The sequence below is a fragment of the Venturia canescens genome, chromosome 10 (assembly GCF_019457755.1).
Source record: "Venturia canescens isolate UGA chromosome 10, ASM1945775v1, whole genome shotgun sequence".
Classification (NCBI taxonomy): domain Eukaryota; kingdom Metazoa; phylum Arthropoda; class Insecta; order Hymenoptera; family Ichneumonidae; genus Venturia; species Venturia canescens.
The window spans coordinates 15,463,631-15,483,760 of NC_057430.1; the positions used below are offsets into that span (position 1 = coordinate 15,463,631).

A 20,130-nucleotide genomic window follows, 5' to 3' on the forward strand; every position below is an offset into this window, starting at 1 on the left:
CAATGAGACCTTAATTCGTCAGTGCCAATCCCTTCGAGGAGCCTTGCTAATTATGCCGAGTGATCGATGACAGCGGAGAGCGTCGGTGTGCTTTTCCTCGGGAAATATATTCGAGTCTCTTTTCAACCGCGCATCGAGGTACAATGAGAAAATAAAACAAGAAGCGGAGGAGATTTTGGCACGGAAGGAAAGTTGGTCAACTGAATCGTGCGCGGCTGCTTTCCCGAGTGTTTACCGGCTTCGAACGAAAAGTCTAATTGGTGATCCAGCCGGAGGCTGATTTTCGAAAACTTTTCTTTCCGGATGCCCGGAAGCCTAGCTCCGTTGCCTTCGAGACGGTCTAATGAACAAATAAATAATTATAAATAAACGGCAATCCATGAATATGTTTTCGACGCTCCCTCTCTTCAGGCCCTCCAATTTACGTACGTGACGGAAAATAATTTTTTTTCTCTCTCGAGTTTTATCGTCGCGACCTTATCTCGCGACGCGAGGAACCCTCGCGAAGGAGCCACCCTCGTGATCTCTTTTTTTTCCTCTTCTGCGTCGTCCTCCTCGAGGAAATACGTTTTTACGTGTTTCTTCCTCCCCGGAGCAAGAGAGGTGCGAGCAAAGGAAGAAAAAACGCTAATCGATACACACATAAATATGGGCGGAGCGACACACGCTCGCGGCACATTTTCCCATGGTCGTTGCCAGCAGCAGGTGTTTTCGCGTCAGTCTCGAAAACGGATTGGCCCGTCGAAAGTTGGCCTGCGGAATGGAGATGCTTAATTAATGGGAAGCTCGAATGTCCGCGGTCGAAGGCGCAGCAGCAACGGTTGACCCGTCGGTAAGCCTGGAATGTGTGTGCCACGTGATTGATCAATTCGGTGGTGGTAATGCGTCTGAGATAATTGCTCGAGCCACGAGAATCGATTGGAAAGATGAAACAAGGAGGGCTGGAGTGTCGAAAACGAGGCTTCGGAGGCGAGCTTGCAGAGGGCCGAATTCCAGGGAGTATTTATCTGGGCGTTTTGCCTTTTTCACTTCGTCACGTAAGCCAATAACGGGCGATCGTCCTTTCGCTCGACGTTTACGAGCTCCCCGTCGATCTGCCAGTTTTCCAGGCCTCCTGAGCCCCGCCACCAGCAGCAGCTTGAGTTTGACACAGCGATAAATTGTCAGCGTCGAAAACGGTGCGTCTGCCGTTAAATTGACGTTTTTTACATCGAGCCAATCAGCCGCGAATGGAGGCGCGCGCGTGTCAGCTGATTTTCCGATCCCATGAAAACGAGGCTCGAGCCGCAGCGGGGCCTCCGCGAATGGAGCTCACTTCATATCGCGCGGTTAAGAGACGAGACAGAGCGTCACAAAAAGCTCGACGGAATTGACGAAACGACTCTGGAACGAGCGCCCTTTTCTCCCCGCTCGCGGTCGAGCCACTCGGCCGTGGTAGATTTTTGGTCGAGACTGTAGCAAAGAGACGTCAAGGAGCAGAAACGGGGGTGTAAAAGCGGCGAGGAAATAAGGGCATAAAAAAAGGTGAAGCAGGTACGGAGTGGGAAAACAGACGCGCGGCACCGAAAGGCGGCCGGGAAACGAGATCTCGGGAATTGAGAGTCGCTCGCGGCGAGAGAGTGGAGAAAGAAGCTGGAAAAAAGATGGGCAACCAGTGGTAAAAATACCACGAGTGGCAAATCGAGAGAGAGAGAGAAAAAGGGCGCGAGATGAAACGGGCGGAAAAGGAAACGAGCTGAAGCCGAGGGGGCGAAGGAGGAAATGTCTCCATCAAGAATCATATTTCCTTCTCAAGTCCCAGGAGTTTGTACAGAGCCTGTAGACTTGAGGAGCTCATCCTGATCACCCTTCGAGTGAACTACTTACCATCGATCCTCCCTCCTTCAAGGACAATTTCACTTATATTTGTTTCTCCTGTTTTGTAGCTCTTTCATCCGCCTCTGCTTTTTTCCTCTCCTGCGAGCTTATTCCCTGCTCTGACAAATTCACCGCCTCTCCTGCTTTCAACAATATTGTCGGGAGGCTTCGACGTTCGCGATGCGCAGCGTGATCGCGAGCTCCGATATCGACGCAGGTGTAACGAGCCGCGCTCCTTAAGGGACGTAACCGTCTAATTCGTTCCGTCTAATTCGCTTTTTCATCCCGGAGGTCGAGTGTCGTTGAAAAAGATTGACGATTGTCCGTCAGCTTCCGAGCTACTCCCCTCGCTGTCTTATTTCTACTTGTTTTTGAGGGACGAAAAAATATTCCGATCCCAGGGTTTTTCCATGGAAAAGGTGCGCTCCGAGGCTGACGCGCGTCACTGAATTTACGCTTCGAGCCTAAACTCTCAGCCACGTTAATACCAATTTTCCGTGGTAGCTATTCGGATGTCCCGTTCTCGCATCGACTCGGAGTTTGCCCTCGGTTTTGGAGGCGTGGGTGGCCCCAACACGGACCTGATTGAATGGAGGCTTGTTACGAATACAACCGTGCCGAGATCGCGGGGGATTTGACAGCAACATTTTTCCGGGATTCGGCCTCGATCGTGGGAGACTCGATTAAATTGAATTTAACAAATTCGTCGACCAATTCAACGGGACCACGTCGGGGACAGCGCTCTGCAAATTTATCATTTTCCATCATATTTCTCCACGATAATAAGGAACCTCGGAGTAGTTAGTTGGTTAATTAGTAAAGAGTTTTATTTGCCCGACCTTTGTGGGCTTTTACAAAGATTGTACTCTTTAATGCTCTTATAAAATAATAATACAAGTACTCCCCTTTTCTCTTTTTCTCCTTTCTTTACATTTCACTTTTTTTTTTACATATTCTTTCTATTTCTCCAAAAAACTGACACATTTCTACCTTAATCTCTCCTCTCAACGTCTTTATCAACTCTTCCCTGATGCCCTTCCCTTCTCTTTAGCCTCTTTTGTCCACACTAATATATATATTCATTCGTTTCCTTTGTTATCGACTGCCTTCCTATTTCACAAATGTTACTTTTTCGTGCTTGCACATTCTACACTTCCAATCCTCTTTCCCTTGCTTTCCATCTCTCCCTATATTTCCACAACACCCTTCGCTTCCCACTATTTCCAAGGTTTTTCTTCATTTTCAATTGTTTCTTTACTATTATACGTCGCGACTCCTGTATCCGTTTTTTTTCTTCTCTATGAACCTCGGAGCATTTTATGCTTAAGGACTAATGAAGCTGGAGCAGAGAGGCTGCCTAGACAGAGGACCACTAAAAGTAGACGATGCAATTAAGCAGCTCCCCGGGAAAACGGGCCTCGAGTATTGTCCTCCGAAGGCTCGTGCATCGCGCAACCTATCAAATGACATCCAGATTCTATTACCTTCGACCTAATTACGAATCGACGATCCTATATTCTCCGGCTGCTAATGAGAACGGGCCGAGTTCAAATTCGAGTAAGGGCAGGAGTCTCCGAAGCCTTGAAATTTCAATAAAATTGTTAAAAAAACGATTGGCCGGGCGAGTTATTGGAAAAAAGTGGTTCTTTTCTCAGGGAGCGTGCTGGTCGTTCCTCGATTCGGCCATTAGTTGAACGCAAATATTGATAAAACGAATAGTATTTGAGCTTTCAGTTTAACGAGTACGTTTTCCCCGAGAATGGTAAATCAAGAAACTCCGTTTTTTTCTACGCTCTTTTCTCTTCAGTTTGATGAGACGGGAGTATAAAGGAATAAGAAGAAGGCGAAGGGGATGGAGAAGTAGAAAGGAATTAAAAGCGAGTTCTTAATTGCCACTCGCTTTGACTCGGCCGTCGTGGTCGTCTGACCTCGAATGCGTTTTTCTACTCGCCTGCTCGACTCTCTTTCTCTCTCGTTGACCCACGTACGCGCATATAAAATATTGTGAAAACTTCCTCAGGAAATAATGACAATGGCGAATCGACTCGATTGTTTTTCTTGTTAATTCTCGACTCGGCTTTGCCTCGCTCCTCACGACTCTTAATAAAACTCTTTTTTGTACAGCTTTTTCAGCCTTGAAGTTTCTTTTGTGTAACACACAGCCACAACGGCGGAATATACGCCGCTGCACTCTCACCGACGTTGATCTTGTCGTAAAAAATAATACGCTCGAGAGCTCTATCGAGGAAAAGCAGGCTCACGCGTATTTTCCTTCCCGGTTAATTGATGCTTTCCGACAACATTTCCGCCGCAATTCCTCGTTCGTTTGAACCGGTTTTTTTTCACCAATTCCGGATTCCGTTGAATGGATTATTGACAAAGCTTCGGGCCGTTCGGAGGCCCGATCAAGGGCTTTTTCATCGATAACGCAAGCCCGTGGACTCAAGGTTAGGAGCCCCGAGGTTGCCAGCACCGACGGGAATTCAATTGATATTAATTCGCTCAAGCTTCTCGAATCGAAGTGGATTCGGCATTAGATACTTGTGCTTAGTGTGCCCACTCGTCGTCGTCGACCCTCCCACGCAACGCAGCAACTCCTTAACCCATTTGCTGCTTCCTCGCCAGTAGTTCAATCCAATGAACAGTCGGACACATTCGAGAAACTCGGTCCTCGTAATCTGTCGAAATCCTGAGCCTCTGTTCCGAGTAATTGAATATTATTTCGGTGAATAGACTCGTTGAATGACGCACACGCGCTGGAATTTCGATGGCAAATTTGAGCCGATCCTCGAATAAAGGCGAGGACCGAAATTCAGAATTTTTTATCATTCCTGCTCGAGGAAACCTCTGCCCATGAGGAAGCCAGCGTTGCTCAATATTCTTGCTCGTAAAGGGAGCTCCGTCGTCGACGATCCAAAGGTCAAGGAAAAAGTGTACGAAATTCACTTGTCCCGTCTAGAAGAGTGGCCTTTGTGGGCCGACGTCGTAAAACTATCCGGCTCGGTTCCCCCTCGCCAGCCAGTACAAATTTGACATCGTTTTTATGGAATTTTTCATCACTTTGTTTTTATCGTGGAATAAAAGATCTCGCTCCACTGGAATATTTGATCCCGGCCACTTTTCATGCCTCCTCGCATCTCGTGTTTTTCTAATTTACAAATTTGACTCGTCCCTCTTCCCATTGGAATCCGAATATAATTACTTGGCCTGGTGAAAAATGCGCCCACGTCTCCGCTGCAAATTTATTCGACGAGCTCGCACTTTTTGAGGAGAAATGCTCGCTGATATACCGCCGCGGATGAGTTTCCCCTTCGCCAAGTCCGGGCACAAGTCCGCACTTTTATATAGTGTCGCAGCGAGGAAGAATAAAAATGGAGAAAACTCGAAATACATTTGCGACGGCGAGGAGCGACTATTCTCTCGACTGAAAGCTGAGCAATCTCGCGCGCGAAGCTTCTCGAAAAAATAAACTTTCGTCTCTCGACGCGCGGTATATCGGATCTCCTTTCTCGATAACAGGGAAAACTTTCTTCAACCCGGGGACACTTCTTCGATGCCAAATGAGAGAAAGACTGCTGGCAGGAGCGAGATAAATACGATATTGGATTTATTCTTTTCTTACGCTGCGAGAATAATTGCGTTGGGAACGTTCGATCAGCTCGCCATAATCACGGCTCTAATTCTCACTGAATTTCGCCTTGGGATTCGAAAAAATTATTCCGATTGTCTCACCCGTCAGTCGCTGCTCCGCTGTACACTTTATCCGCGTTTCTAACGCATGCGAGCTCGGAAACAGACGTCTGCGAGCTTCATCACAAAAGAGTTTCAGTTTTGTTTTGTTGGCGCGCTAAGTCGGAGCTCTCTCAGCTCGAGATTTAATGCCGTTTTAGTACGAGTTAAGCTCACCGGTGCTCGGCAGGTTGCAAATTAGCCAAACTTTCAAGGCCGCATCGAAACATTCGTACTTTTCCGCACGAGCGAGCGAGCTCTCGCTCTGCGAAAGCAGCTCCTGCGCGGAAAGTGTCATTTGCAGCGAATGAGTCATCTCTTCGGAGTCTCCCGCAACAAAATTCAATATTATTCAACCTTTCGTGGCTTCCAGGCTCCAAATTGGCCGGAGAGTTTCGTCGAAGTACAGCCAAAGTTGGGCAACAGCCTGAACGTTTGACAAGCGTAATAAATTTCTCGTTCGTCTTTTCGGAAAAGTTTGATTCGCAGCAGCCCAAAACTGGGCATCGAATAAACTGGAACCGAAAAAAAATGGTTTATTTTAAAATCGACGAAACCTCCCTCCGGAACCCCGCTGAGTTTCGAAGACGCAAAACTCGCGATGTTTCTCAAGATCGTAACACAGAACCGGAGGGACTTGATGGAGAAGTTTTGAAGAGGATTTTGCGAGTGGCGCGAGATGCTTTTAGTTTTATCTCCCGAAACACGCGCAATCATTTATCTCCGCGGAGTCGTTAGAAGTCTCGCGAGCGCGAGGAGAGCCGGAAAGTTAGTTTTTCCGTGAGATTTTCAGCGTCTTGTCGCGCTTACCGCGTGCGAAGAGCGCGAGCGTTCTTGGGAGCAAAATCGCGTGAGGTCGATAAATCCCGAAATTTCGAGATGCTCTCGGATTTTGACAGGATTTCAGAGACGCGTTTCGTCAACCGTAGAGGAAACTTCTCGGTCGAAAAGTCGCTCTCAGCGTCATCGCAGAAACTCGTTTGACCTGCTGATAGTTGGAAGTCTTCGCGAGACAAAGCTCTCGCAGTTTCTGCAGTTCGCCTGCGCCCCCCCGCGTCCGTATCCTTTGACTCTCTGTTCCACGTTTGTTTTCTCTCGCGCAGGATGGAAAAGCCCTTGTTTCTGAGCGGCTTTAACACTCGTGGAAGTTTTCAGTGTGGAAAGTGGCTCTTTGTCTGTGCGATTATCTTGTCTGACTAATTTCAAGAGTCGGAGTAAAAGTGCGTGCGCGGAGAAACAACGTTGATGGAGTAAAGAGCGTAGGGATGAAATTTATTCAACGCAAATATTCGTCGCTCGAGTCTCTTTCCGATCGGATTAATTCATTCCATAATTCATATCAAGTTAAATCCTTTGTATATTACAAGTTTTCAGCTGAGTTCATCTTTATTTTGATTGACGAGCTCCACCGTTAACGAGGCTCCTCACGTACCGCCGTTCCTTAAGATTTTAACCCCGCTGCCGCCTTAAACGAGGGATGAGTCTCGGTCCCTGGTGCGCGGGGAGATTCGCGACGTGCCTTGGCCGTTTTCAAGGCCTTTTGAGCTTCCCTCGCGCCCCTTTGCCCTCGGTGCGTCGAATTTTGTTGGCCTCACTTTCTCCCAGCGCCTTAATCACAATTTTTGCTTCGATTCGCAGTAGCGAATCGCGCGAGCGTTTCTATAATCAAGAGGAAAAACCGCGTGAGAAACGATCCGATTTTTTATGCAAGCGGGCCCGCGGGCGTTTAAACATTTTCAGGAGCTCGGACCTGCGAAATGTTTTTTATGGGCTGAAAAACGAGACGAAACGTTTGGAGTTCGAGGGGCTGCGGCTCTCCGCAATTTCGTGTGTACACAGCGCATCCGTGTACGTACACGCGTTTGCATAGGAAGCTCTCGGTTTCCGGAGAGTTGAAAAGTCGAGTGGAAGCGGCGCGGCAACTCTGCGGTAATGCGTTTGAAAAATTTATGATCATCCGCCGGGCTTCCATTTCCGTGTGAGTGCCTGGCCGAGAGAGAGATAAAACGGAGAGTCATATGACATCGTTCGTCTACGTTTTGCTGGGGTGTGCGCAGATAAACGGCCTCCGCGAATTCGCCGAGCGGCAGCACGGAGAGTAGGAAGCGTCAATTTTTCATCCGCGTTTTAATGCCTGGACGGGGGGATGATTTGAAAAAAGGTAAAAAAGGAGCGACGAAGGGCGATGACGATTTTTATGAATTTTGGTCGATTCGCTTGGCAAATTGGTGGAGCGACCGCTCGATTTTTCGCGGTATTTTCCAGCACGAAAAAACTCGGGCTCGTTCTCGCTGCCCGTTGTTTGGCTTCCCGCTTCCCCTTTTCCAGTCAAAAGCATTTTCTCTCAGAGGAAGAGAAAGCCTGAAAAAGTGTGTGACCTCCGTGAATAAGAAAAATAACGAAACGAGAAAAGCACCCGCGCAGAATAAATTCTATTTGTTTCAAGATGGAATTCGTACTCGTCCTGCTGTGCGCCCTCCGCCTCCAACGCCGCGTTGCTTCCGTTCGAGTTTTTCTTCCGTTCCCCTCAACGACACCGATTTCTTCCCCAAGAGTGTTTCGTTCGCAGCAATCGCGCGGCCGAAAAAACGGAATGAACCGGCGGACGTCGCCGCCTCGAAAAAGCCATGTAATTAGTCGAGCACACAAAAGCCCTCGTCGGTTCGCTCTCCCGTGGCGATCTCGTGTCAGCGCATTATCAGGTTGGAGAAACCCGTCGAGCTTTCCCTCTCGCAGGCATCCCCGAAGCTCATGCAAGCTGCAGAGGGAGGAGCAGGGCGAAAGCGAGATGGAAAAATACCTTAATGTTTAACTCGCATGTACGTGCTGGGTGCCAAGATCGCACACGAGCCGTAAATAATTGCAAAGTGTTCGCGAGGGAGTCTCTGACCCAGCAGGAGGAAAATAATGTACAGAGAGAGAGAGAGAGAGAGGCGCCACGGTCCTCGTGGTTTCGTGTCCGACCACAGTTTTCCGTTGCCGCGTTTATGAGCCAATGAATAATCGTTAATGCGGCGGCAGCATTTTGGCCAAAAAGCATGACTAATGGGACGTTTATATCCGGTGGAGTCGGCCTGGGAAGGTGTCCGATATTCCAAGCGATTTTTTCCATTATTATGAAAAACAATGAATTTGTTATTCGAGTTTGAACGAATAAGCTTGGAGAAAAATCGGGCGCGATTGAAATCGGTAAAAAAGGAGGGCAACGGAGCGATCTAATTTCGCCTCGGTAGGTCGCGGGGAGAAATCATTTTCTCCGATTAATCGAATCCTTCGTTAAAATATATTCGCCGGTAGCTGGATATTGCCTGCGATAAAGGAAAGGAACGTTGACTAATTGCGTTCCGCGAGGCCCCTAATTGGCGGGGGCACGAGACGTAAAATTAGCAAGAGAAAGCTCGCTCGATACCGGACCATGCTTGCGTTAATTGGACTTGATAAAATGGTGAACGATACTCCAGAATCGCGCGATGAAATCGCAGACTCGAAGTAGCCAAGCGATATCTTTCCTGTTCGAAATAGCGCCTTCGACGGTCGGCCAAAAAGAAAAGTTTATTTGCGCGAACTTTTTCCTGCGGCCAGAAAGTCGCCGCGACGCTGTTCAGCCCTCGAAAAAGCCCGCTTTCGATTAACGAAAAGCCTTCGATCGCAGGCTCAAAACCTTGAGAAATCTCGAGCCTCGAACGCGTCCTCGAAAATAGCATTTCAATCGAGACTTTATTCGAGGATATAATTCAATAACGAAACACGCGAACGTGTTCGACGTTTCTTAATGGCTTTCTGTTAAAACATCGTTGTGCGTATTTCCTCTTGGCGCATACAGGCGCAAACAAACGGCCTTGCGAGCGGCTGACTAATTGAGAAATAAATTGTCCCATTAAAGGCCAATCAGAGTAAATACGCCGGTGCGGCGGAGGCCGTGTGCGAGCAGCCTGGAAATATATAAACACTTAAATAAATAAAGGCGCAAGTATTGAGAGAGACGCGTTCGCGTCCCGCACGTGCAGGAGGCGAGGTGAGCGCCGCGGCACAAATCCGTCGAGGGTTCTGTCGGAAGCAGCCCAGTGAAATTCGAATCGCATTGATGTTTCCCTGCGCCCAGCAGCAAGATACATTCGCAAAGCGTATACAGTTATAGAGACTCGGTTCCCTCCACGGATCACACTCTCACGAGCATCCCGCCTGAATTGAATTACTGGTGTGCACGCGAGGCTCAATTAATTTCCTCTTCCGAGGATCCTCGCAGTGTATATGCCTCTGTATACGTAAACGTGAGTTTGTATATCTATAAAGACGGGGTCGGTTCTCGCCTGGTGTTTCCTTGTTTCCGCCTCGACCTCCGCAGGTGCCCGTTTCGCTGACAGATAGCAAAGCGCTAGGTTCGAGCCCGATATAAACCGACACCCGGAGTCGTTTGGTGCGCTGTTCCTCGCGCGGCTGAGCCTGCTGCTTCGGCTTTGCTCTCTTTGTGGAAAGGCGATAGAAGAACGAGGTTTTTTCGTCGTTTCATTAGCAGATCGGAAAAACTTTATCTTCCGAGCTATCCGAATGCTCGGTTTCGGGCCGATAAGTTTCACCGATAACCCACGCCATTCTCGTCCGTTGAACGGAGCAATAAAAAGTGCGTGGGATCGAAGGCGCATGAGGATCGGAGATAAAGAGGCCCTCGGACGCGCACCGATTTATCGAGAGGGCGAATTTTAATTTAGTCACCTCGCCGCACACCGCTCGCTTATCGATCTTTACGCTCCGTCGATATATTCCCGGAGGCTGATTAAACTCTCTCCTCGCACGGGGGCTTTTATCGGGCTTTTTGTCCCCGCGAAATCTTTCAATTATACGTTTTTTCTTGGCGCTCGCGTGCTCCGGGACTCTCACGCGACCTGCTGAGCAAAACTCACTGTCTGTCAAATGATAAATGACAACAACGAGAGAAGCATCGCAGCATACGAGAGGGGAGCCAGAACCTCGAAGGCAATTTTTCTGCCTCGTAGGAGCGCTTTTCGTCGCTCGTGTGCGCGACTCGACAGAAAACACCGAGGGGGAGACCCACAAAAATCCAGTCTTTCCTCACCGCCCGCCTCCCCATTGATCTCGGAGAAAAAGCTCGTATATCCGAGATTCGACAACGCGACTAAACGCCCGGTCGCATAGAAAACCCAACAAAAAATAAGAGGAACAAAAAACGGACGAGAAAAAGAGAGTTTTCGGCTTTTCTATGGAGCGAATCAAAAGGAACGAAAGACGCGGAGGAGAATGAAGGAAAAGTGGCTCCCCTCAGAGCTATCGGAAAGCCGACGGTATTCTTTTGTTGTCAAGTGAACCAGACACGATGAATAAACGATAGTTGAAGGCGTCGACTGAGGTTGGATCAACTGCGGAGAAAATATATTCTTTATTTGTTACGTTTTTTCCTCGAGCAAGATATCCTCGTCGGGCGTTTCCGCCAAAAATCAATGAAAACCCCATTTTTATGGGTTTATCACGAATTTTGGATTTTTTCACCTCGAGAAACTCCGAGAGTAAATTTCCGCAAGATTTCTTGCAGCTCAAATGATATTTTTCATTTGGCTGATAAAAACTCGCAATTTTCACTGCTCGATGCTTTATCGAATCGTAAAATCTTTTGCGCGTCGTTAAAACTCCATAAATTCGTCGTTTATCACTGGAAATACTCGCTCGCTGACGACACGCTTCACCGTTTTTGCTGTTTGCAGATAATATAAGCTAAGAGAAAAGTCGAGAATTGGATGGAAGCGTACACACAAAATGTTTATCTTCAAGAACACCAGTACACCTAACGTCATAGAGTCTAATCCGATTTGGAGTGAGTTCGAGGTGCGAAGTCACACTCCCGCGGCCACAGCCGGTCCCGAGCATGCCTGGAGGATTTTCGACGCCTACAGAAAGAGCGATCAACAAGTATGCCTCGCAGAAACGAGGAATTTCTATCATAACAATAAGCGAACGAAGATTTACGTCGAGGAGAAGTCGAGGCTGAATTTCCTCGCAGTCGAGGGCCATTTTGACTCTGGCGAAAATTCGAAAAACATTTTTAGTTTTCCGAATTTTCCTACCGAGCCAAAGTGACTCGCTAAAAATACATTATTTCAGAATATTCACTTCGCTTTTGTTTCTCCGCCCCCGGCAGGAGGTCTCGGTGTTCGTGTTCGAGAAGCGTTCCGTGGAAAAGCTTATTAAGCCACGTCGCAAAGAAACTATCACGGAAATTCTCCGGGGTTGTCCACGTTTCCTCGAAGAATATCGACATCCGAAATTGCTTCAGGTATCGAACGAATCCTTGAGCCGGGGGAGCTATTGAAAAATGATTAAACGATCGGTCGATGAGCTAACGGGGTGAAAACAATTTTTGACAAAAAGGTGATAACTCCGGTGAAAGAATGCGCGGAAACTTTGGCCTTTGCGACCGAGCCGGTCCTCGGAAGTCTCGCAAACGTTTTGGCCTACATGGAACAGAGTGCGATGTTGACCAATCAGACCTCAAACTCGATCGCCAATCAACAAAATCCTCATCAGAATCCTGGCCATCGTCCTGTCATGGTTAAGCAGTACGACATGCTGGCGATGGAAATCAAATATGGATTAATACAGGTGAATATTATTGGTGCTCTTGATTCGTCACTGAATCAATTAATCGAGCAATTTAAGGTAGATCATGCCCGTAGCATCGTATTTTATGGGTGTCAAAATTGGGTCCATTTTTACTCCCCAATTATTAAAGATATTTTTAAATAACGTCAGAGCTATTAATTCGAAATTGTAAATGAATTTTTTCAATTTATCTTTTGTCACTGACTGTGCCCATCACTGACCGAACCCGAAATTTCACTCGTCCCTGGAGAAAATACTATAATTTTTTATGTAAAAATCGTATTAGAGAGCACGAAGGGAAATGGATCAAGAAGAAAGTGTTAATAAAAAGACAGAAGGCCGTGACAAGCAATGTGAGCAAATGCGACGAGTGCTCATTACCAATTTCGTTCAATCTTTAACGTAATATATCTTTATTATACTAGTGAGACAATCGTTTCGAATTTTTTCTCAGATCTTCATTATATACTTCATTATTATTGTGTACTTTTTCATAAACTTTGTAAGAATAAGGGTTCATTCGTAATATGGAAAGATAAACGATTTTTACGTCCCTATTTTTCTTCATCACGTTTGTTTCAACAACCAATAAGACGAACTCCTTAAAATTTGATATGCGTGTCAGTCGACTGTCCATTGAAACTCTGTGCAAGTTTCAAGACGTTCTTAAGAGAATCGTTTCGTGCATCGACTACCTTAATCGGATCCCGAAAGCGCGTGGATCTCCATAGAGTGTATTAATCGATCGAAACGCTGTTCCAGATCACCGAAGCACTCGCCTTTCTTCACTACAATTGCAAAGTCATTCACAGAAACGTTTGCCCGAGCAGTATCATAATCACGAAAAAGGGAACGTGGAAACTCTCCGGACTCGATTTCATCGGTAAATTTGATATCATTTTCAAACGAAAGTAAAATTCAAAGAAATTGCGAAAAAAAATTGCTGGCCCTGTGCACTTTGGAAGAAGAAACTGGCGTCGCTGTCAACGCGTCCGATTTATTCATTGAACGATTTGATTTAGAACGCTTCGAAGAGAACGGTATGGACAGGATGCCCTGTCAATCTTGGACTCACAAGCTGTCAAAAATGATGCAACCGAATCTCGACTACACAGGTAAAGATCGACGATCAAATCTTCAAGATTTTTTTAACTTTTGCTTCCTCATAGAGGAAGCTATGCGACGATGAACATTTTTTTTTCTTCCAGTTTTCAATGTCAATGTGCTCAAAATTCCAAAAACATGAAAAAATCATATCTAAGAAAAATGTCCGGATGTGTGTGTATGTTATGGCACTGCAAAATTCAAACGCTCATAACTCAGAATTTGTCAGAATTTGAAAAAAAAAAATACGAATTCTACGACGTTTTGAAATTTAAAAAAAAGGGTGTCGACGCTCTCACTTCCGGAAATTTTAAGATCTATTACTAATTTTTTTTTTTAAATAGATTATCATAACAGGAAGGTTGGTATTGAATTTGGGCAATATCGGTCGAACGGTTTAAATTTTATGATTTTTCGAATTTTACGAAAATATGAGTTTTTCGAAAAATCCCATTTAATTTATGGAAATTAATTTGGTAAAGTTAAAAGTCGATAAATATGTTAAAATTTGATTAAAGAAAAAAATTAAAAGTAACAAATTGCTTTCTCAAGCTTTTAGAACAATGCTTGAAGCTTGCTCTATGAGGAAGCCAAAATGAAAAATATAGCACCTCATAGAGTAAGCTCTTCTCGAGCATCGTGCATCTTGACCATCTTGTTGGCCATTTTCGAAAATTTGAAAAATTTTCGAGTCTGAGAATTTTTTCATAGTCTACTGCCTTTGAATTTTTTTTTTTTTCGGTCATTACACTTGTGTCTCACTCGACTCAGAATCGCATGAAACATGTTTCGAAACCATGGTGGGAGGTGATTTTTTCGATTCTTGCAATTTTCGAAAAATATCAAAATTTTCAAATCTTGGAATTTTTTCGAAGTCTACTGCCTTCGAAATTTTTTTTTTTTTTTTCGGTCAGTACAACTTTGTCTCATTCGACTCAGAACCGCATGGAACATGTTTCGAACCCATCGTGGGAGGTTACTTTTTCGATTCTTGCAATTTTCGAAAAATTTTCAAATCTTGGAATTTTTTCGAAGTCTACTGCCTTCGAAATTTTTTTTTTTTTTTTCGGTCAGTACAACTTTGTCTCATTCGACTCAGAACCGCATGGAACATGTTTCGAACCCATCGTGGGAGGTTACTTTTTCGATTCTTGCAATTTTCGAAAAATATAAAAATTTTCAAATCTTGGAATTTTTTCGAAGTCTACTGCCTTCGAAATTTTTTTTTTTTTTTTTCGGTCAGTACAACTTTGCCTCATTCGACTCAAAACCGCATGGAACATGTTTCGAACCCATCGTGGGAGGTTACTTTTTCGATTCTTGCAATTTTCGAAAAATTTTCAAATCTTGGAATTTTTTCGAAGTCTACTGCCTTCGAAATTTTTTTTTTTTTTTCGGTCAGTACAACTTTGTCTCATTCGACTCAGAACCGCATGGAACATGTTTCGAACCCATCGTGGGAGGTTACTTTTTCGATTCTTGCAATTTTCGAAAAATTTTCAAATCTTGGAATTTTTTCGAAGTCTACTGCCTTCGAAATTTTTTTTTTTTTTTTCGGTCAGTACAACTTTGTCTCATTCGACTCAGAACCGCATGGAACATGTTTCGAACCCATCGTGGGAGGTTACTTTTTCGATTTTTGCAATTTTCGAAAATTTTCAAAACTTTTGAACCTTTTTTATTTTTTTGACAATTCTCCTTTGTCCCGTGGATTCGTGACGTTTTGTTTTCCAGCACCGGAAATCCAGCAGCACAAATACTGCACCATAAGCAGCGACATGTTCAGTTTAGGGATGGTCATTGCATCGATATACAACGACGGTCGGTCGCTCATACAAGCGAATCACAGTGCGACGGATTACCTTCGCCAAATAGACGGCGTAAGTACGGAAAAACTGCAGAGGCAAAGAAATGACGGAATTTGAAAAAAAAAACTACGAAAAATAACGTTCGAGCGACAGAAATGATGAATTTCGACGAAAACCCTTTAATTAATAGCGAATTGCGCGCGATCACTCTCCTCGAAATGGAATAATAATCGTAATTATTTATCAGCTGGAAGCCCAAGTGATGAGCATAATGTCGAAGGTGCCAGTCCCCCTCCAGGAAGCCGTGTCAAAGCTCCTGCAAGTGGAGCCCGCAGGGAGGCCTCAAGCCCAGCTTCTCGCGCTCATAAGATACTTCAGGTACGAACAGCATTTGGATTTTAACCCCACGCTCCGGCGGCTCGAGCTCCAGTCCATTGGAACAAATTATAACAGTAAAGTTATTCTCGTCGGAGGGCTCGAGAAAAAGGGGAATCCGAATGAGAAAACGTTTTTTTTTTTCACCAACCTGTTGCTTCCTCTCGTATTCGTGTTTATTCGTACATTCACGCGTGCTCGTTCCTCCACAGCGATCCCTCGGTTCATGCTCTACAATTTTTAGACGTCATTAGCATGAAGGATCCCAGTCAAAAAGCTCATTTCTACAGAACCACCCTCAAAGAAGTGCTTCATTACATACCACGTGTGAGTACCCACTTCTCTCAGCTTAATCGTCTCTAATTCCCTGGAACGAAGTCACTCGATGCTGCACCGTCGCTCTCACTCGGAATTCCTACGAATTTTCGTCCCCTCAACGACCCACTGTTTTGCTCCATTCGATCGCGCTTTCGCCCTTAAACCGTACACTTCGAAGCTCCGAGGATCTTCAGACGCGGGTGCTGGCAATTGGAATTTCGTGATTCGGAGCTCACGCGTCTTCGAGGCTTGCATGAAATTCAAAACGCAGACGTGAGCGGGCGATTGGGTGGTGAGATTTTCCGCTCGACCGCGAGCTGGTAATTGACAGTCGATCGTAGACTGACGAGGGAAATTCATTGGAAAAGGGGATTCCGAGTGTTCCTCTCTGTAATTTAAATTTTCATGGTGCACATTCCCACTCGTGTATTTAATGCCATTGAAGAATTACTGGGAGGATTAAAAACCGTTTTTCTTTTTTTTCGGTGGAATCCCGGGCAGAAATTATGGTACCAACACATCTGGCCTTACCTGCAAGCCGAGTCGAAATTGCAGGAAGTTTTTGCGGCAGTTCTTCATCCGATGCTGTACATCATTCAGCAGGGAACAGTCGAGGATTACGAGAACATTATATTACCGTCATTCCGGTGGGGATTTCAATAATCCTTTATTTCATTCTAGAAATTCTTTTCCTCCCCGCCTTTTTTCATTCTTGTGAGCGTTTTTTTTAACTTTGCGCTCATATTTCATCGACTCTTTTGTGAGGAACGAAATAATAATCTGACAATAGGCTTTACCGGAGAGCTTTATCGAAGCTCTCCGATGGTAAGTCTATCGGCGGCGGAGCAGACTGTTCTCCATCGATTTTCCAATCCATTTCGTCTCCGATCGCGCTCATTCAACAACCTTAATTATCCTCCTTTGAGGTAACCAGTTTTCTCCACTATTTCAGCGAACTCTTCTCCGCTCCCAGGCCCATCCAGGGGACGGTTGTACTCCTGGAAAACTTGCATCACATTCTGGAAAAAACGCCGAGGGAAATCGTACGCGATGACATGCTTCCGATGCTTTATCAATCTTTCGACAGTCCCAACATTCAGATCCTGGTAAAACGACCATTTCGAGCGGGACGGCATCGACGCTCGCGCTGTCAAAATATCAAATTATCGAATTCTCTTCGGTCATTCAGTTCGCATGCTTTTTCATAAATTCGAATGCGTAATAAAAATGTGTGAAAATTATATTATTACGACAGAACGCAGCGTACGTGGCCGTGACCAACGTCACCGACTACCTTCGAGAGGAAGGAACCCTGCGCAGAATAGCATTGCCCAAGCTCATATTCGCCTTCGAGAACACGGCGACTGACGCCCGGGTTCTGATGAACGCTCTCCAGAGAATCCTGGACCTTCTCGACGTCCAACAAATCAACGACGACCTTTACCCTCTGCTCTGGGAAATGAAGCTCCAAGAACCGGAAGTAATCGTCCGTGCCGTTCGTGAGTGCCGCGACATCTTGAGGCCCCAGAGGCGACTCGACCTTCGAATGGGAAGATCGATAATCGAGCAATGTTTTCAGACATTTACAGGATTCTGATGAGCAACCAGAAGTACGGACTCACCTTGAATCTGATGGCGACGAAAGTGATGCCGCTACTGCTTCCGGTCACCGTTAATCCGTCCCTCAATATCGACCAGTTCAGCCTGCTCATCGAAGTCCTGCAGGAAATGCTGACGCACATTGAAAGGTTCATGAGACGACGAAACGTTGAGAATTATTCAAATTTCGAGTCGTCGATTTTTACAGCGGAGAAACGCGATTGAATTTCTCTCGAAATATTTCATTTGAAGAAACTCGCCAACGGTTGATCGTCGATCGGTAAAGCAGCGACGAATTCCAAACGAAATGAATTCGACAGAAGATCAATCGCTTCGAATCGATGAGTCGTTTTAAACCAATGACAAAATCGTCAATGAAAGAACGAGTCGATGGCTCGGAAACGACTCATTGCAAAGTCCCCAGGAATGCTGATTGAATTTAAAAAATTTCGAACGATCCTCCAACACTGAATTAATTCCCGTTACGCACGCAGGAACCGTGGGAGCCAATTAAAACTAGACAATCTCTCGCTACCGAGTCCGGAGAGACGACAATCGAGACACCGTTACAGCACTGAGAACGTCCACTTCAATATTCCTGGTTTGCGTATAGAACAGCGAAAGACATCGTCCGCTGAGGACATGGCACGAAAGAATTCATTTGGTATGAAACAAGCACCGTAGTGCCGTAGTCCCCGTAGTCGATCACGTAGTTGCAACGAAGTATTTGCTACTTTATTTCACTGTTTACTAAAGTTACTCACGAATCACTGTTTTCTCTCGCTTAAGTTTTTTCATTATCTAGGAACTAGAACGTTTGCTACGACAAATATTCGATAAAAACACATGTCATGCCCTCCCGACTTACCGTATGTCATGCATATGTAGTTGAACACTTATGTTTTCTTTCGAAACCTCTCTCTTTGTCCCACAAGCTCAATGGCACTCTCGTTCGACCGCAGGTTCCATGTCGCTGGCAGCCTCGGCTGAGAATATGAGTAGGAAGAACTCTGTTGGGGGTGAGATTAGTAGTGAACCAAATATTTTATCATTCTTGCTACTAGATTAGAAAGTATTTAGAAATATTTTACGAAATTGTAGATTTTAGTATGGTCGATCGAGAAAACTGAAAAATTTTACAACTTTTACGAATTTGTACAATTTTTGCGTGAAAAATATCGATGAAAGTGGCTGAACCGTTGAAACGATGATCCACCATAATTCGTTTCGAGTCGAATCTCCACGATTTTTCGAATGAATCATTGTCGTTTGTTGAAACGAGCAAAATTTTATGACTTTTCTCATCGGAACGTCGCTTTTTAGATAGATGCATGCCCGAGAACGATCCGAGGCTTTTTTTACGAGAATTTAAAATGCTCTTTTTAACCATCAAAATGTCAGCATTTTTCGGTGGATTGTGGTTTGGCAATTCGTCGTCACAAAACGAGGGAAGCTTTTTGAGAGTATCCAACGCTTTCCCGACCCGTCGTTTGTCCGACAACACGCTGATGACACCGAAAATACAAATCGCTGCTTCCTGCGTCAGTTCCCCCGGGGGAACACCTTCCGGGGGCCTACCCATTCGCCGGCATTCGAGCACAGGACCTCAGGAACGACGAGGATCGAATATTAATCTTTCGCCTCCAACGGTAATGCAACAAGTGCGGTTCCAACGATTTATTCATTTATAGAAATAGTTAATTAATCAAAATAACTAAAAAACATATTAAAACAATAAACCGCGCCCAATTTTACGGTCTCACAATTCTTTAAATCCGTGCCAATTGAAACGGAGGAGAAAAAAACGACGTCTAAACCCGCCGGTTCTTGAACCTCGATAATTATGATTCTGGAAAATTATTATAACGAATTTCAAAACGAAATATTCTGCGCCAGGTTTTCATACAATTTGCCGCCCATTCGATTAATCATCGATTCCGCATTGTTATTGGAAAAATGAAGAAAATTTTCAACTCGGAAACGAGCGCGCAGAGTGTCGTTGCGCGATACTAAAATCTAAAAAGTGTTAAGAGAAAATTTATAAATTCATAGGTTCGATCGATAGAGCGAAAATGTAAAGCAAACGTCGTAAACTATTTTTTCAGGGTGGTGGTTTGCCGATAACAAGCAGCAGCGTGCCGTATCTACTGAACTCGAGTTGGACCAGCATAAGGAACTCGAGGCGTCCGTCAGTCTCGTCGACGTCATCGCAGCAAGGACCTGGACTGCTCCAGCATCTGGGCACCGGCATGGTAAGACAACTACCCCCCATCTGCCTCAACCTGAATGGACCAACACCACCAACACTCTCTCCATCATTCCAGCCATCGGGACAGCCTTCCCACTGACCCTTGGTTACAGTGTAAGGATCTCTATGCTCCTCTCTGACGACCTCTTGATATCTCATAGTCGATGAGATTTTTCCCCGAATTGAGCCCGCAAAGAAAAGAAAAAGGAAGGGGAAAAAACAAACGAAATCTCCTGCTTTCTATCTGCACCTGTCGCTCTCTGGCTTGATTTTTCTCTGCTGCCCTATTTCCTGGACTCGCCGAAAGCAAAGTTGAAAAAATCGAGCCTCGAAAATGAACGTTTTTCGAAATTCGTTATTTTTCTCCGTTTGACAAGAGGCCTCTTGGTGCGTTGCCCTCAAATCCTGTGGAAAATGTGATGCGCTGTCTTTCCCGCTTGTTACTGATTCCATGATACGATAGAAATTGTATTTTTTTCT

The 20,130-nt window shown here is 45.3% G+C and overlaps 1 protein-coding gene across 6 annotated transcripts in view; it reads left to right on the plus strand.

The window, feature by feature from the left end:
• Nucleotides 1-20,130, plus strand: part of bma (SCY1-like protein bma) — a 33,901-nt gene that overhangs the window by 8,368 nt on the left and 5,403 nt on the right. Inside the window, exons 2-17 of one of the 6 annotated variants that reach the window (XM_043430334.1) lie at nt 11,304-11,508; nt 11,738-11,872; nt 11,968-12,198; nt 12,961-13,081; nt 13,221-13,313; nt 15,037-15,182; nt 15,358-15,488; nt 15,698-15,812; nt 16,305-16,450; nt 16,756-16,909; nt 17,059-17,302; nt 17,383-17,551; nt 17,897-18,066; nt 18,338-18,421; nt 18,804-19,063; nt 19,508-19,764. In XM_043430334.1, coding sequence (XP_043286269.1) covers nt 11,356-11,508; nt 11,738-11,872; nt 11,968-12,198; nt 12,961-13,081; nt 13,221-13,313; nt 15,037-15,182; nt 15,358-15,488; nt 15,698-15,812; nt 16,305-16,450; nt 16,756-16,909; nt 17,059-17,302; nt 17,383-17,551; nt 17,897-18,066; nt 18,338-18,421; nt 18,804-19,063; nt 19,508-19,750 — 2,595 coding nt within the window. In that variant the 5' untranslated portion in view covers nt 11,304-11,355 and the 3' untranslated portion in view covers nt 19,751-19,764. The remainder of the gene's footprint in view (nt 1-11,303; nt 11,509-11,737; nt 11,873-11,967; nt 12,199-12,960; nt 13,082-13,220; nt 13,314-15,036; nt 15,183-15,357; nt 15,489-15,697; nt 15,813-16,304; nt 16,451-16,755; nt 16,910-17,058; nt 17,303-17,382; nt 17,552-17,896; nt 18,067-18,337; nt 18,422-18,803; nt 19,064-19,507; nt 19,765-20,130) is intronic. The other 5 variants (XM_043430338.1, XM_043430335.1, XM_043430339.1 and 2 more) reach the window with 5 other exon arrangements.